The sequence below is a fragment of the Castor canadensis genome, chromosome 13, assembly GCF_047511655.1.
Source record: "Castor canadensis chromosome 13, mCasCan1.hap1v2, whole genome shotgun sequence".
Classification (NCBI taxonomy): Eukaryota; Metazoa; Chordata; class Mammalia; order Rodentia; family Castoridae; genus Castor; species Castor canadensis.
In genome coordinates this window covers 125,237,236-125,250,783 of record NC_133398.1, presented here as the reverse complement: position 1 = coordinate 125,250,783, position 13,548 = coordinate 125,237,236, and the positions used below count along the sequence as shown (strand labels likewise).

The 13,548-nt window shown below is 46.0% G+C and overlaps 1 protein-coding gene across 19 annotated transcripts in view; it reads left to right on the top strand.

The window, feature by feature from the left end:
• Positions 1-13,548, top strand: part of Aopep (aminopeptidase O (putative)) — a 293,876-nt gene that overhangs the window by 256,153 nt on the left and 24,175 nt on the right. The window contains exon 15 of one of the 19 annotated variants that reach the window (XM_074052596.1): positions 13,116-13,141. The exons of the other annotated variants lie outside the window; for them this stretch is intronic. Coding sequence (XP_073908697.1) covers positions 13,116-13,126 — 11 coding nt within the window. The 3' untranslated portion in view covers positions 13,127-13,141. Of the gene's footprint in view, positions 1-13,115; positions 13,142-13,548 lie in introns of those variants that run through there. 19 annotated transcript variants of the gene reach the window in all.

Genomic DNA, 13,548 nt, shown 5'->3' with positions numbered 1-13,548 from the left:
GCCTTATTAGCAAACCCACCTGGAGGGGGTGAGGCAGTCCTGGTGAGGCAGAGGAGAGTGGAGGGCTTGCTTGGCAATTGCTTTGTTTGGCTGTTCCCTGTGGTAGCCTGGCGGGGTGCCTCCCTCACCCCCCACTTCCATGCAAAGTTGGTCTTTAAGAAGTATGAGAAGGAGGGTGTGCCACTAAGTCCACACCCAGGAACAAAGTGGTCCTTTCTGGCACTTGGCAGTCCAAAGTCACTAGGTAAGTAGCTGGCTCTGTTGGGGGGAGGGGCCCACAGGTTTAGAGGGGGAGTTTGGTTACCTGCCCCTGCCAGGTCTGGGTCTAGGCGCTCTAGAGTTGGGATTTTGCGGCTCCCTCTGCCCTCCAGGCCAGGGCTTCCATGGGGCTCTGTGCATTCACGCAGGGCCGGCCTTTGTGCAGATCTGTGCGACAGTCTCCTTCCCACTGCCGCCAGCTGTCTGTCTTAACTTTCCTGCCCACAGCCACTGCCCTCCTTTGTGAGCCTTTGCTTTCAGACATATGTAGTTCTTGAAGTTGGTGATTGGGGTGACGGCAGTGAATTTGGGGCATCGCCCATGTGGGACTGATAGTGGCCCCTGGGGGTTTACTTTGAGAAGAGGCAGGAGCTCAGCAGGACAGCCTGCCGAGAAAGGAAAGGGGCTCTTAAAAAGTGTGCTTGTGATCTAGGGACACTGAATCTGCCTCCAGAAATGGAAGTGAAATTATGTAAATAGCTTGCACTAAGAGTACTAGAATCAGTGAGATGAAAGTCTGTGTGCTGGTGAGGACTGACCCTGATGCGGAGGAGACGCTCAAGACAGGGGTTTGTGCAAGTCACTCTTTCCTGAGAGCCATACAGACTTGCCCTGCAGCTTAATCACATAGTCAGGCTTTTAAAGCACATGCCAGGCGTTTGTGTGAGTGCCGAGGCTGACAACGTGCAGCCTGGCTGTTGGGTGTTAACTTCTACAAGAACACTTTGGTGTACTTTGCAAAAAGTTTTGTTCCTGTCTGTTTCATTGCAGTGTATTTACTTATGTCGTTTATTTTCCAAAGGCAGCTGTCATGGATTTTTAAACTGCAAAATACTTTTTTTGAGGAATTCTAATAGTTTAGGCATTTGAAAACATCATAAAGCTTTTAAATGTTCTTCATGGCTAAAGGGAGGTGTTCTGCCGTGTACACAAAGGTTAATTTAGCCAAGTCAGACTTCCATTTCTAAGCCTTGACTCAGTGGGAAATTTCATAGAACAGGAGTTTGGGGGTGTTACTCTTTCTCTGAAGACGCTTTCTCCCTGTCTCTTCACGCTCACCATCATCGATTCAGCTGCAGAAAAACTGTGCGTGAGTTCCCTCTGTATTTTTATTTCCCAGACTCCCAATTCTATTAGTTTAACCACTTAGACTCAGAAATTTCATTTTTCCTTATAGGACATTAAAATGTTAAGCTTAGGTAGACAGATCAGCATTTATTTTCATTTTTTTCTTTCTACTTGTTTTAATTTGGGATTTTTTGTTGTTTAAAAAGATTTACTTTTAAGACAATTACCCCAACTAAATTTCAAATTGTGTTCAGCTACCAGGCAAACTTAGCTGCTAAACAAAATGGCATTTTGTAAGAAAATCAGATGCTAGCATAAGTTTTCTACAGTGTCAACACCTAAAGATTCCCTTCACTTAAAAATAGAAAACTTTTAGAGCCTAAAATGAGACTGAAAGCCACACTTACCTGAGAATTTTTAAATACTGAAATCTGGTTTTGGGAAAAATGCATTGAAAGAGAAGATGTATGATCTAGTTTGTGTTGGATGGTTTTGACTTTCTTTTCCCATTCTGTGGTTCGCTGCCTGCAACCTTTACAAAGAAATGTTTCGAGTAGACTCATCTGTGAGTTCAGCACTTCCTCTTAACGGGTGAAGATTCTGTGCAGTTCAAGCCAGTGCTGGCCAGCATACAAGGAGGCTGTGTTTTGACGTTTCTGTTTTCCTAAGCACATATTTTCTGGGTATAGTTTTAGTCATCCTCAATCCACTGTGCACCTAAAACTGTATCGAAGAGGTTCATACCTAAAACTTGAGAATGGACTTGCATAATTTTCTGGGGCAAACAGGCCTGATCGCATCCCTTCCTTCCTGAGGCAGGCTCCTCTTGTTTGGGGCGTTCTCTGGTTTTGCTGTGAACTGAAGAAATACATGCCTGCCTCTCACTTGATAAATAACTTTCTTGGTACTTCCTTGAAGTAGTTAGTTACTCTCAGAGACGGTTGGAGTTTGCTTTGGGGATCTTTTCTGATGACTTTTACCTACTGGGACTGGTTGGAAAGGCTGACCTCTTGTCTGCTGTAGGAATGTTCCGGTTGTTTAGGGTGACAATGCCAGATTGATTAAAGCTGCCCTTGCACCCAGCAAACTCATTTCTGGTGTTCTGTATTTTCCTGTTTGCACCGCCTCATCTGATGTAGCTGCTCATCTGATTTTGGAGTGAACCATTAGCAGTCTCTCCCACTCCTAAGAATTACGCGGCCTGTTTTGCTGTCATGACGTGAGCTGTAAGAAGAGGGGTCTCCCCACATCCCCTCTTTCCACAGCTTGCATGTCGGGGAACATTTGTTCTGCTGGAGGGACCCAACTTGGAAGTTTGATATATATTTTTTTAAACAGTGTTTCTTATTTTCTTTTGTTGTTGTTAGTTGTAGACGGCAGGGTCTTTGTCTGGTGTTTTTCCACAGAACCGCTAATATGCTTGTGAAATGGCATGCACGCTAGAGGTCTTTTTTGTTATTATTTTTTTTAATACCATGTGTAATGAGAGAAAGTGCTGCCATTCTGTAAATTAGAGGAGAAATTGCTACAGCTACGACTCCCTTTGTTCTCAAAGCCATTTGAATTGCGGGCCGTGTTGGGACTGGTCGGTACATTGTTTAAGGGCTGCGGGGAGAACTTCTAATTAGAGAGATTGCTGGGTGGGAGCCGACTGTCCGGGGCGGGCGGGGCCGCCGGGGGCGTGGTCGGGAGGGGCCGGGGGCTGGGAATGCCGCGCCCGGGCGCGGGGGCGGGGCCTCGCGGGGGATTGGCCGGCGATTGGCCTCGGGGAGGAGGCGGTGCGAGAAGCGGCCGGGATGATATTAGCGGGCGCTGCGCGGGGCGCGTCAGGTGGGGGACGCCGGTGCGCTCGGCTCGGCCCGGCCCGACGCGTGAGGGCGGGCAAGCGAGGTAAGTGAGCCGGGGCGGCTCGGCAGGGCTTCTCCCCGCTGCACGCCCGGTTCCCGGCGCTGGAGGCGTCTTCGCCGGGGGTCGGGACAGGGCGAGCACGTGCGCCGCGGGCGTGCGCGCTCGAGGAGCTCGCGTGGGACGAGGCCAGCCGGAAAGTGGAGCGGCGTGAGTGGGCCGCGCCCGACCCTCCTGCAGACGGCGCTCAACAGGTTGCCGCGGCTTCCGGGAGCTGCGCTCCGCCCCGTCTCGGCTGCGAGGCGCGTGCGTGTGCACCGGGCGCGCGGGTGCGCACGCGTGGGCGCCGGGGCCTGGCCCCTGGAGGTGCCCGGCCCGCGGTGTGTGTCCCCCGCAGGCGCCGCCCGCTGACCTGGAGGAAAGCTTGCCGGGGCTGCCCGGCCTGTCTGCACCCCGCCGTGTCAGGTGTGAGGTTCTGAGATGAAAGCCGACTTCGGAAAAGCGGCGTCAGCCTGCGACGGCGAGCTGCTCTCCAAGTCTGGGAGCTCGCCTTTCCCACTTGAATTTAAATAATCAGAAGACTCAGGTGTGTTCACATTTCCGGTAATTTCCACAGGCCCTTCTATGACGTGAAGATGCGATTATTCCAGTGAGGAACCCCAGGTTTTCTTCAGTGGGCACAGTCGCCGGAAGGCGTAAAAGGGCTGGAAATGCCACATTACTTCTGTGAGGTTGCCTCAAGGTCTCACAGGAGCAACTTGCGTGTCCTTGAGATTTTATACCGCCGACACGGGTAAAAAGACCTGCCTGCGCTCAGACCCACGAGGGCTTCAGATCCTTAGTTAACTGGCCGCCAGCACCGTGTGTACCCGTTTTGCATTTTGAAGACTGACCCCCGACGGATGACTTTCAAGTAGTTATTTTAGAGAATATTTCCTTGGCAGCAGACAACACGGTTTCAGTCCCTGCTCCTCTCAGTTGTAGGCAGCTCCTGGTGCAGGGTCCAGGCTGGGGCCCTCGGCTGACCTAGCTGTGAAAGGAGTGTTTTGATGACACTTGGACGTGACTTGCTTGACTGGGGCAGCTAGTTTTGTGATGATGGAAGGATATGCGTTCAGTCAGGCGTGCCTAGCTCCTGGCTTTGGGGTGAACAGTCCTGGCGCTGCTCCTGTCCTTGTCCATGTGGTGCTGTCGTTTCCCAGTGCTCTGTTAGTATCACCCTCTCACCTCATGCCCGTCCACAGCGGCTCCTCCTTCATACAGAGTGTTGGCCCAGTGTCGCTCCATTCCCTGCAGGTGAGGTATGGGTGCAGAACAGAGAAAAGGAGGACTTAAAAATGAAGTAAAACGTTCTTGAAAGCCCGAGGCCTGCCCTTTTCCTGAAGCTCTCTATTGTCCAGTAATACGAATTTCCCAAAGTGTTGAAGTGACCCTTAAGAAGTTGATCCTTTGCTCTATTTCTCATAAAACTTCCCAAAGTTAATCCAGGGTATAGAATGTCCAGACTGGAATCCAGAAATGTACAGAAACTGAGTGAAATACAACTCTTCTGCCTTACAGACATAAATCGTTCTGTGAAATAGACCTGAAACTTTGAGTAGCAGATCCATACGGTGGTACTCCCTCCACATTTTTATTGAATAACAATTTTATTCCTTTATTATTCCAGCAGTAATTCATGTCTTGCATCTCCCCTATGATCTGTTGTAGTTGTGGTTGGTTATACATGTATTTAAGGATATGGTTTTTTGTCAACTTGATGACACGAACCACCTAGCAAATTGTAGACAGGTGGCTAAAATTTATGGTTAGTTTGGATTTGGTAGGAAAGACAGAATATTAGGAAATCTGATCAAAAAAGTGTTTGTGTTGTCTTGACTGTGCCTCTCTGAAGAAGAAAGGACGGGAACAGGGAGTAATGGAATGCTAATTTTAAACCACAGAATAATCACCCAAGAATGAAATTTATTTATAAATCATTTTCCCTGCTTCAGAATGTGTGTATCCATACCTGAAATGCTTGTCTAGCTTGAGGATCAGCATGATTGACCTGCTTTCTCTTTGCTTCTTTTGGGTGTCTTTTTCTCCCCTTGCAAATTTTGTTATTATCCTTAGCTCTCCCGGCTGCTTTTGTTTGTTTTTTAAAGCTATTTTAATTCGTATCAGCAAGTTTTAACGTGAAGACTAAGGAAAGCAAAGGTGCAGATCTAAGATACTCTTAATGCTTTTTGTGCGTAGAACAAAATAGGACTTCACATACGAGCTAGTTCATTAGCTTCTTCTAAACACCTCAGAGCTACCACTTCATTGATTACAGTCCCTTGTGTTTGAGAGACATTTGAGTCATTTTACCATTACCTTTCTAAATATGAAAAGTCTGTGGCTGGATCTGTTACTGTACAGAATGTTTATAAGGACTTCTTAAGTTGATAAATTTGAATTTGTGACTTGCGGGTTTGTTCTACCTTGGAAATGAAAAACACATCTGATCTGATCTTTCCTATGGAGTTCTGTAAATTTGCCCCTGACAGATTCACTTCCACCACGGAGTTGTTTATTGACAGCCATCCTAGCAGACATCATTACCTTAGCATCCCATTTTGCCGTATTGGCCATTAGGTCATTTATTTCAATTGAGTAAGCATTTGACTGACACTTTGGAGGAGATGGCACGTGAAATGAGCAAGATCTGGTTTCGGTCAATAGATAGTCTCCTTTACGACATACCTGCTTCTTACACACCTTAAAATACGGCTTTCTTTGGATCAGTTGTTTCTGTTTAAACTTGAGGAGCCTAGTTTTTGTACGGAGGAGTCTGAAGACAGTATTTTCCATGAGCACTTGTTTTCTTCCCATTTACTAAGACTTGTAATTTAGAGGAAAAGCTTTTGTGACTGATTGTTCTTTACTCGTTTATGCATATAAACACAGTAATTTTATGCATGGTTTCTACTACTTCTCATCAGAACATTGGGCTGTATAAAATGAACTCGACCAGATGTTGCAAAGAATCTAGTGTTGAGTTATTTCGTATAGGTAATAAAGTTGTAATAAATAATCACAAACTTCTGATTTTGATGTTAGAGTAGTATAGGAATCTAGAAAGTAGGGAAATTTCTATACTTGAATATTTATAGTTGCTGTATTTTCCTTTGAGAAAAATCGGAAAATACTTTGTGTGTGCTACAAATGACAACATAAAATGTGAGCACGTGGCTGGGTGCTTTGTATGTATCTGTAAAGCGTTTGGAGATTTTCCCTGTTCTCCAGTGCTTGAGCATTACTTGCACAGAACTTCTGCTTTCTGTTCAATGGTATTGGCATTCATCTCTGTGTAGAAATCAGAACTTTGAACCATGGAGGACCAGGCTGGAGTGACAGTGCACCCTGGTGCTGGGAGGTGTGCCTGTAACTGAGGGCCTGCTTGGAGCTCAGCGCTTAGTTCACATATTCCTGAACTCCTCCATTGTTAGGTGGCAATAGTGAATTTCTTCACGAAGTACATCTTCTCTACAGTAAGTAAATTATTAGGAAGCATTTGCAACAGGATTGCTTGAAACAGAAAGAGAGAAGGGAGGGCGGGACCAGGCAGCTTACATACTTCTCTCAAAGGAAAAGTCAACTCGGAGAATTCCTGCGTCTTTAGAAAGTTATTTACGCAATTCAGCCACATTCTCCATTCTGTCCTCAGCTTCCTCCACTAGTAACATTTCTTGCCGTATTACTATGTTACAGAAACAGTCCATCATTTTGTGTGTGTGTGTGTGTGTGTGTGTGTGTGTGTGTGTGTGGCAATACTGGGGTTTGAACTTGGGGTGTCATGTTTGGTAGGCAGGCTCAATACCTCTTGAGCCATGCCCCCAAGCCCCCATCATTTTATTTTTTTTTAATAGGTGTTTAGTATTCCCTTGTGTGGCTGTATACCATATTTTAATCCCAAACTAGTTTATGATTTTGTCAATAAAAGGCATATTCGTATGATGGACTTTAGTGTGATAAGTTTGTGCCTAACGAGTTTAGAGTTAGTAAGTATCACTACTTACAATTAGTTCATAAATTATACACACTTACTCAAGATAAATATATCAAATATGAAGTGCTCAATGACTAATTTAGATAAGAGTGTTCTTCCTAGGAAATAAAAAGGAAGTAGATTTCAGCGGGGGGAGAAATGGCAAGCACAAGAGAAGTTAGAGGGACTCTGATATTTTCACGTGCCTGGTCTTTAGAAATGGTGCATAGCCTGAGGTACAAGGAGGTTCCCCTCGTTTTTCCCTGAGTGCCGCTTTTCTTGAGGAGAAGCATAGAATCCAAGTGGGAAACTTTTCTAGTTGGCCCCGTTGTAGTTGGCCTGGCAGATTCCAGGCTGGGAGAGGCAGAGAAGCCCGAGCACCCTTTGTAAGGTGTTTGGAAGTCTTCAGTTTGAGTGTTTCCAGTGCTTTAGCTTCCAGAATGTGTAATGTAAAATTACCAGTGCACACATGGTTCTTAGGCACTCGGCTGACAAGATCATTCCATTTGGTGCACTTCAAATAACGTGGTTTCTGTCAGATTGCAGTTTGGGAATACTTTTAACAAAGTTAAGGACAGTCTAGCACCTACATTCAACCCCTGCAGTCTGGAGACATGAGAGTGATCTGTGCCCATTGTGTGGTCTCAGCTGTGGCTCAATAATTGCCCTTCCCCCCTCCCCGGGGTTGGGGTTGGGGTTGGGGTGGGGGTGGGGGAAGGCGGTCACAGCTCAAAAGTGCAATAGCGTACCTGTTAGAAGCATTTTTCAAAAGTATAATATGCTTCTTTTTCCGTGTAAAGTCAGTTATGTGACTATTCGCTGCTGCCCAAGTGTTCTTCCAAAAATTTGACTGTGGACACACTGCCTAAAGTTGCTTGATAATCGCAAGTAACCAGTTCTGCTGGGGAGATCTATGCCTACTGAGTGATTTCTTCATTTTGAAGAAAAATATTTCTACTCTTACTTATTTGGTGGCCTTCATTTGCTGGCAAATCCAGTGTCGTGCCCCCAAAATAATGTGAACTGTATAGACCTCTAGTCTTCAGGTAGTTCTTTAAAGTGTGGCTTTGGAGCTGACAGGTAAAGAACAATTTTTCTTCTGTAAGTTTTATTCTCAGGAGTAATTCAAGCCAGTTGTGCTTTTCTTGCCTGCAAGTTACTAATGTAGACTGGAGATGCTTTAGCTCTGTCCTCATTTTGCAGTTGACAGAATCTCTTGGACAGACGCATGCCTTTGCCCATGGTATTAAATTGCCCATTTTTGTTACTTAGAAATGTGCATTACCACGTTACAGAAATGGAAGACCATCTCTTGACAGACTGTGAAAGCCATGGCCACACCTGGGTTTGTTTGCATTTTGTGTTTTCTCCTTGGGTTTTGAAGAAGGAACTTTATCAGTTAGTTCCTTAGTTTACACCATGGATAAAAGCCACCATGTGAACATTTGTTCAGCGTAGAGAGTTCCATCTTGTTTTCTTTTGCTTTCGAGCAGTCTAAAAGTTCCCTCTGGTGTGCTGCGCCACAGCCAAGTGTCCTTGTCCCCATAACGAGGCCACTCGTGGGGGCGAGGACTGTTTCTTCTTACACCTTATGGATAATGGGGGTGGCCTCAGGGTCTACTAGATGGTGGGTGTGCTTTCTGAAAAGAGTGGCAAGGAATTTATCAGCTTTAGGGGAAGCGTAAAAAAATGGAAGACATTTTATGTCTGTGAGGTCGCTCGCCTCTTTAATTCAAGGGGCAAAGGAACTCTGTTGCACCCTGTACCGAAGGCTGTCTGCATGTAACTTTCAAAGGACAGTCACTTTTGTTCTGTTCAGACTTCAGCCAGCAAGCCTCCAGCCTACAGGAGAATTTGAGATTTTTCTCCCTCCCCCATTTCTTGTGTTTTTGTTCCGTGTAAACAGCTCCTGCCGTAGTAACATAGACAAATATAGCAGAGAACGCTTTTCTGGACCATGAATGCTCCCTAAGCATTTTTTAACCATCTTTGGGAAGAATTGATCTTTCTGTTTGTTTCAGATGGGCTGAGAGAGGGGAGGCCAGGCTGTCACTGTGAATTGAAGTGACATCATATGTATTGCCCCCATTGATCTGCTTTTAGTCTCCAGCCAGGATAAAAGGAACTGCATCAGGCAGGAAGCACGCTTCATCTAGGCACAGATCCCAGAGTGATAATGGGTAATAATAGAACTCACGCCACTGTTGATCGGGCTGCATTAGTCTCGATCTGTCCGTCTGGGAGCTGTGCTGACTTCCTTCCTCTGTGGCCCGGCTACAGTGCACCAGCTGGGCCGCCAGGAGCTGCCCTCCTGGGCTTTCAGAGGCTTGCAGACGGTGGGGCTCAGACGTTCGTGTGTGTCGGTCCTCGCCACAGGTCGTGAGACCTGGCCGTGGCATTTCTGGTCCTGGAGGTGAGCTGGCCTCTTTGTGTGCCAATGGAAGAGACGGTGGAGAGTTCGTTGTGTGGATGGTCTTGAGGGAGCTCAGAGTGAGTGGTGCCCCCATGACATCCCCGAGAGGCTCTGAAAGAGTCAAGGTTTGTTTTCTTTGTGCTGCTTGTACAGGAGGGTGGTTTGGAAAATTCAAATTTTCTTTCCAAAAGTTTGTGTAGAAACTTTTTTAAACCATTTAAAGCTGTGCGGCTTGCCTCAGCACTTCAGTTGACTGGGAAAAAAAATAGAAGTAGACTCTTTTCTTTGAACATATCTCAGTAATTAACAACTGTAAAATCTTCCATGTTTATGGCAAGACTACAGGCTTCTAAAATCCCTAACAAATAGCATTTGTACTTGACTGGCCTGCTTTAGCATTCGCTGTCTCGTTTTCAATTGAGTAAGCTTTACAGTCCTGCCCAGTTGTTCAAGTACGCACGTGACGTTGCACTTCATACTCTTACTTCGCCTTAAGTTCCCTGGGCAAAGGCACTTTAAAAAAATGCTGAGCTGGTCCTCATGTAGAAGAAGTAATAACGCCATCATAAATTTCTGGTTTGTACGAAGAAAGGAAGGGGCTTTCTGTTCCTGTCACTGAACTATGGGTGGGAACACTGCTGGACCCATGGAAATACGTGCAAGTTCCCCTGCAGTGTCTGAAGATCCTGCTTTCTTAGGAGACAGTGCCCCGGACGCTGTGCTTTGGTTTTTTCTATCACACCATAGCATGGCTGAAACCATGTCTTAACTGCTGTGTTAAAATGAGGTTGGCCATAAATTGTGAAATTTAATCTGATCTCTATGTGGGCGGGAGTGGGACAATGGCACAACATTCCCAGCACCCTGTGCCAGCTGCCAGGCGGTCCTGCTGCCCAGCACTGCCTCTGAAAAGCTGCACGTTTGCTAGTGTGTATCTTTTTGCTTTGCAAACATTTTGGCTGGCTTATTACATGTTACTTCTTTTTCATTGTAGGGTGGCTTTACAGAGAGCAAATGTTTATTTTACAGAGAGAAATGTACTGTATTAAAATGTAGCAACTTACCACATTTCTACTTTCATCTCATCTTTCAAGGTCTGTAATCTTGTTCTTTAAAGAAATGATATAATATTGACTTACTTGTGGATGAAGAATGCTTAATTAGTTGTCTGTGGCCTACAACAGCATTAGATCACTGATGTTGTCTGCTTTTGTCATTGCTTAGAAACTACATGTTTTCCCATGAATTAGAGTTCCACTTGAAAGCCAGGTGACCACAGGTTGTACACAGTGAGTCATTTCTGCACCTCCGTGGTAAAGAGCCAGACTAGATCTAGCATACTGGAGGAATGTTTGCAGCATGGCTGTGCCGGTCCTTCTTTGGCCTTCTGCCCGCCTCGAAACAAGCTGGCTCTTGCAGTGTCTTTCCCACCTTGTTGAAGGAGGAGGTATGCACTGGTGCTTTTTCCCTCCCTCCAATCAGAGTCAGTTAAACTTAGGACGAGCTCTATAAAGGTTTGACTCCCTCCTGTCTGACCTCTGTCTTAAGTCTTAAATGTTTCCATTGCGTGAAATTTAAGAGGACAAAAGCTTTGAAAGATCCTTTCTGCTCTTTTTCTATGTGCAGATGTGTGGACTTTCTGCTTGAGAGAAAACTGAGGTACACAAATATGAATGCACGCATTTCGATGGGGTCATGTAGGATTGTTTAAATGGAGTTGTATTTATTGGTTGAACACAGCTGAGGTAAGCTGAGGACCAAGCTTGTTGTCTTACTCAAGAATTCTTTCCTCTGTGGGCGTCTTTAGTTTAAACCAAGTCCCAAACAGAGTCTACCAGTAGACTCCTTGTAAGCACAGTTATATAACAGGGAGACTCTTACTTCGACTTTTCCCTTTCCTGCAATTCTGCAGATTGGCAGGCTGGCTCCCATGGCCTTTCCCAGGAGTCTGCCTTACCTGTGCCTAGAGAGACTGTGGCATTGGACTTTGGTGCTCTGTGATAGGAACAGAGGGATGCAGGATGGGCTGGGCCGCTCTGACCCAATCTGGAGCTCCCCTGTGTCTCTGCATTGGTGGGGGATTTGTTTCTGGGAGAATGGTCTGTCTCCTTAGTCCCAGCCCTTGGCAAGGGAGGTGGGTCACTCCAGTAGGGGCCCCAGAGCAGTGGGGCCCTTCAGCAACGGCAGCAGTGAAGCAGAAGTGGTCGGGTGCTTTGAAGGAAGCCCTTAGTTAGCTTGGGAGAAAGAGAGGCACTCTGTAGAGGATCCAGGTACAAGAGGGTTATTTGGTGGGAGGGTGGCCTTAGGAGAAGTCAGGTTCCACTGTCAGCAGAGGAGGGCCTCCCTTGGAGCATTGAAAGGTATTGGAGGGTTTGATAGGTGGCAGGGAGGAGGAGGGGACCAAGGGACCACCACCAGCCTGGGGATTAAGTGAGAGGAGCTCACAAGGGGCCAATAAGACAGTCTGAGTACAAAGTCGCTGGGCTGCGTGGTGAGCAGCCCTGGACACCCCACACGTGCCTACCCAAGGGGTGCACTTTGTGCGAACCGGAGGAGATTTACCAGAGGCTGGGTGTCCTGGGTTGGCCTTTCTATAAAATAGCAGACTTCTCTCACTATCTTAAAAGTAGCCTCATGTCTAAAACCATAGAAAATGGTAGGCTGGTGTTTTAGTTACTAGACATGATGTAGTAACTTGATACAGGCACATGACTTCTCTAGGAGGAGATTGTTAGTCCTATGGTCCTTGTGTAGGACCTCACAGATCAGTGCTAATCGTAATGTAATTTTCTAGAGACACCCAGTATCTCCTTCAGCCTCAGATGCTGTCCACAATGTGACTATGAGATGGTAGATACAATGAAATAAATATACCCCAAACCAAGTGATGTGTATCTGTGTACCTATCTGCTTGTCTGTGGCAAGCGGAGTTTACTAGAACTTAGTTAGGGAGAAATGAGAGATGCGAGAAGTTTCTTTGTGAAGGTACGAGGTGAGTGCTATACATGTGGTCTGCCACCTTCCTTCCCTGCATGCTGTGTGTGTGCGTGTGTGAGAGAGAGAGTGCCAGAGTGCACATCTGAGGACAGACAGGTAAAGAGTAGAGAAAGAAGCCAATAACTTATGATATTCTTCTGATAGTAGAAAGTTGCAGTGAAAACCCAGGTGGTGTTACGAATGTTCTGTGAGCCCAAGGTTGGCGTCCAGATTTGTAAGTCTGTTCATTCATGAGTGTGATCTGGAGATGAGCAGGGCGCAGGGAAGCTGAGTATAGACAATAATGAAATCCACAGTACTTATTTTAAAACCTAATACGCTCCTCCCCTTTGCTTTAGTTTATATTTCACATTTGGTCTCATACTTTGATCCCGGGCTTCAAACCTCCTACTTCTGCCTCCCAGGCAGGTGAGACCACAGGTTTGCATTACCACACCTGGCTTAAAACCTTAATTTTTAGCATAAAACATTTTTCAGTTCCTACAGGTGTGTCTTAAGTTGATTTTTTTTTTTTTCCTCCAGTGCACTGCTGAACCAGTGTAATGGTGCCTCACAGGGAGGGCAGTGAGCACTGTGGTAAGATGGTAAACAGATACAGGCTCACACACTCAGCTGTGTGTTCACAAATGGCTTGCTTTTATTTTTGTACTGCATGAAGACTTCTTTTCCTCTCTTTGCTTTTAACTGTGACATCATTTTTGACCTGTCCTGTGTGGAGGCTCAGGAGTAAGGGTGACTGTCTGTGTTTATGTGTATACATTGCTACATGTATAATGCATAGAGCCTTTTATAAACTTATAAATCATAAACGTACACTTTGTAACGGAAGGATTGTGAGGCATGGGAACTGTTTCATTGCCTGCTTTGTATTTCTTGGTGTGCAGTCAGTACATGGCAGGGTTTCTGTGGTTCAGGAGGAATCTGAAAACACGATTTCTGTTCAGCTCCCATGTGC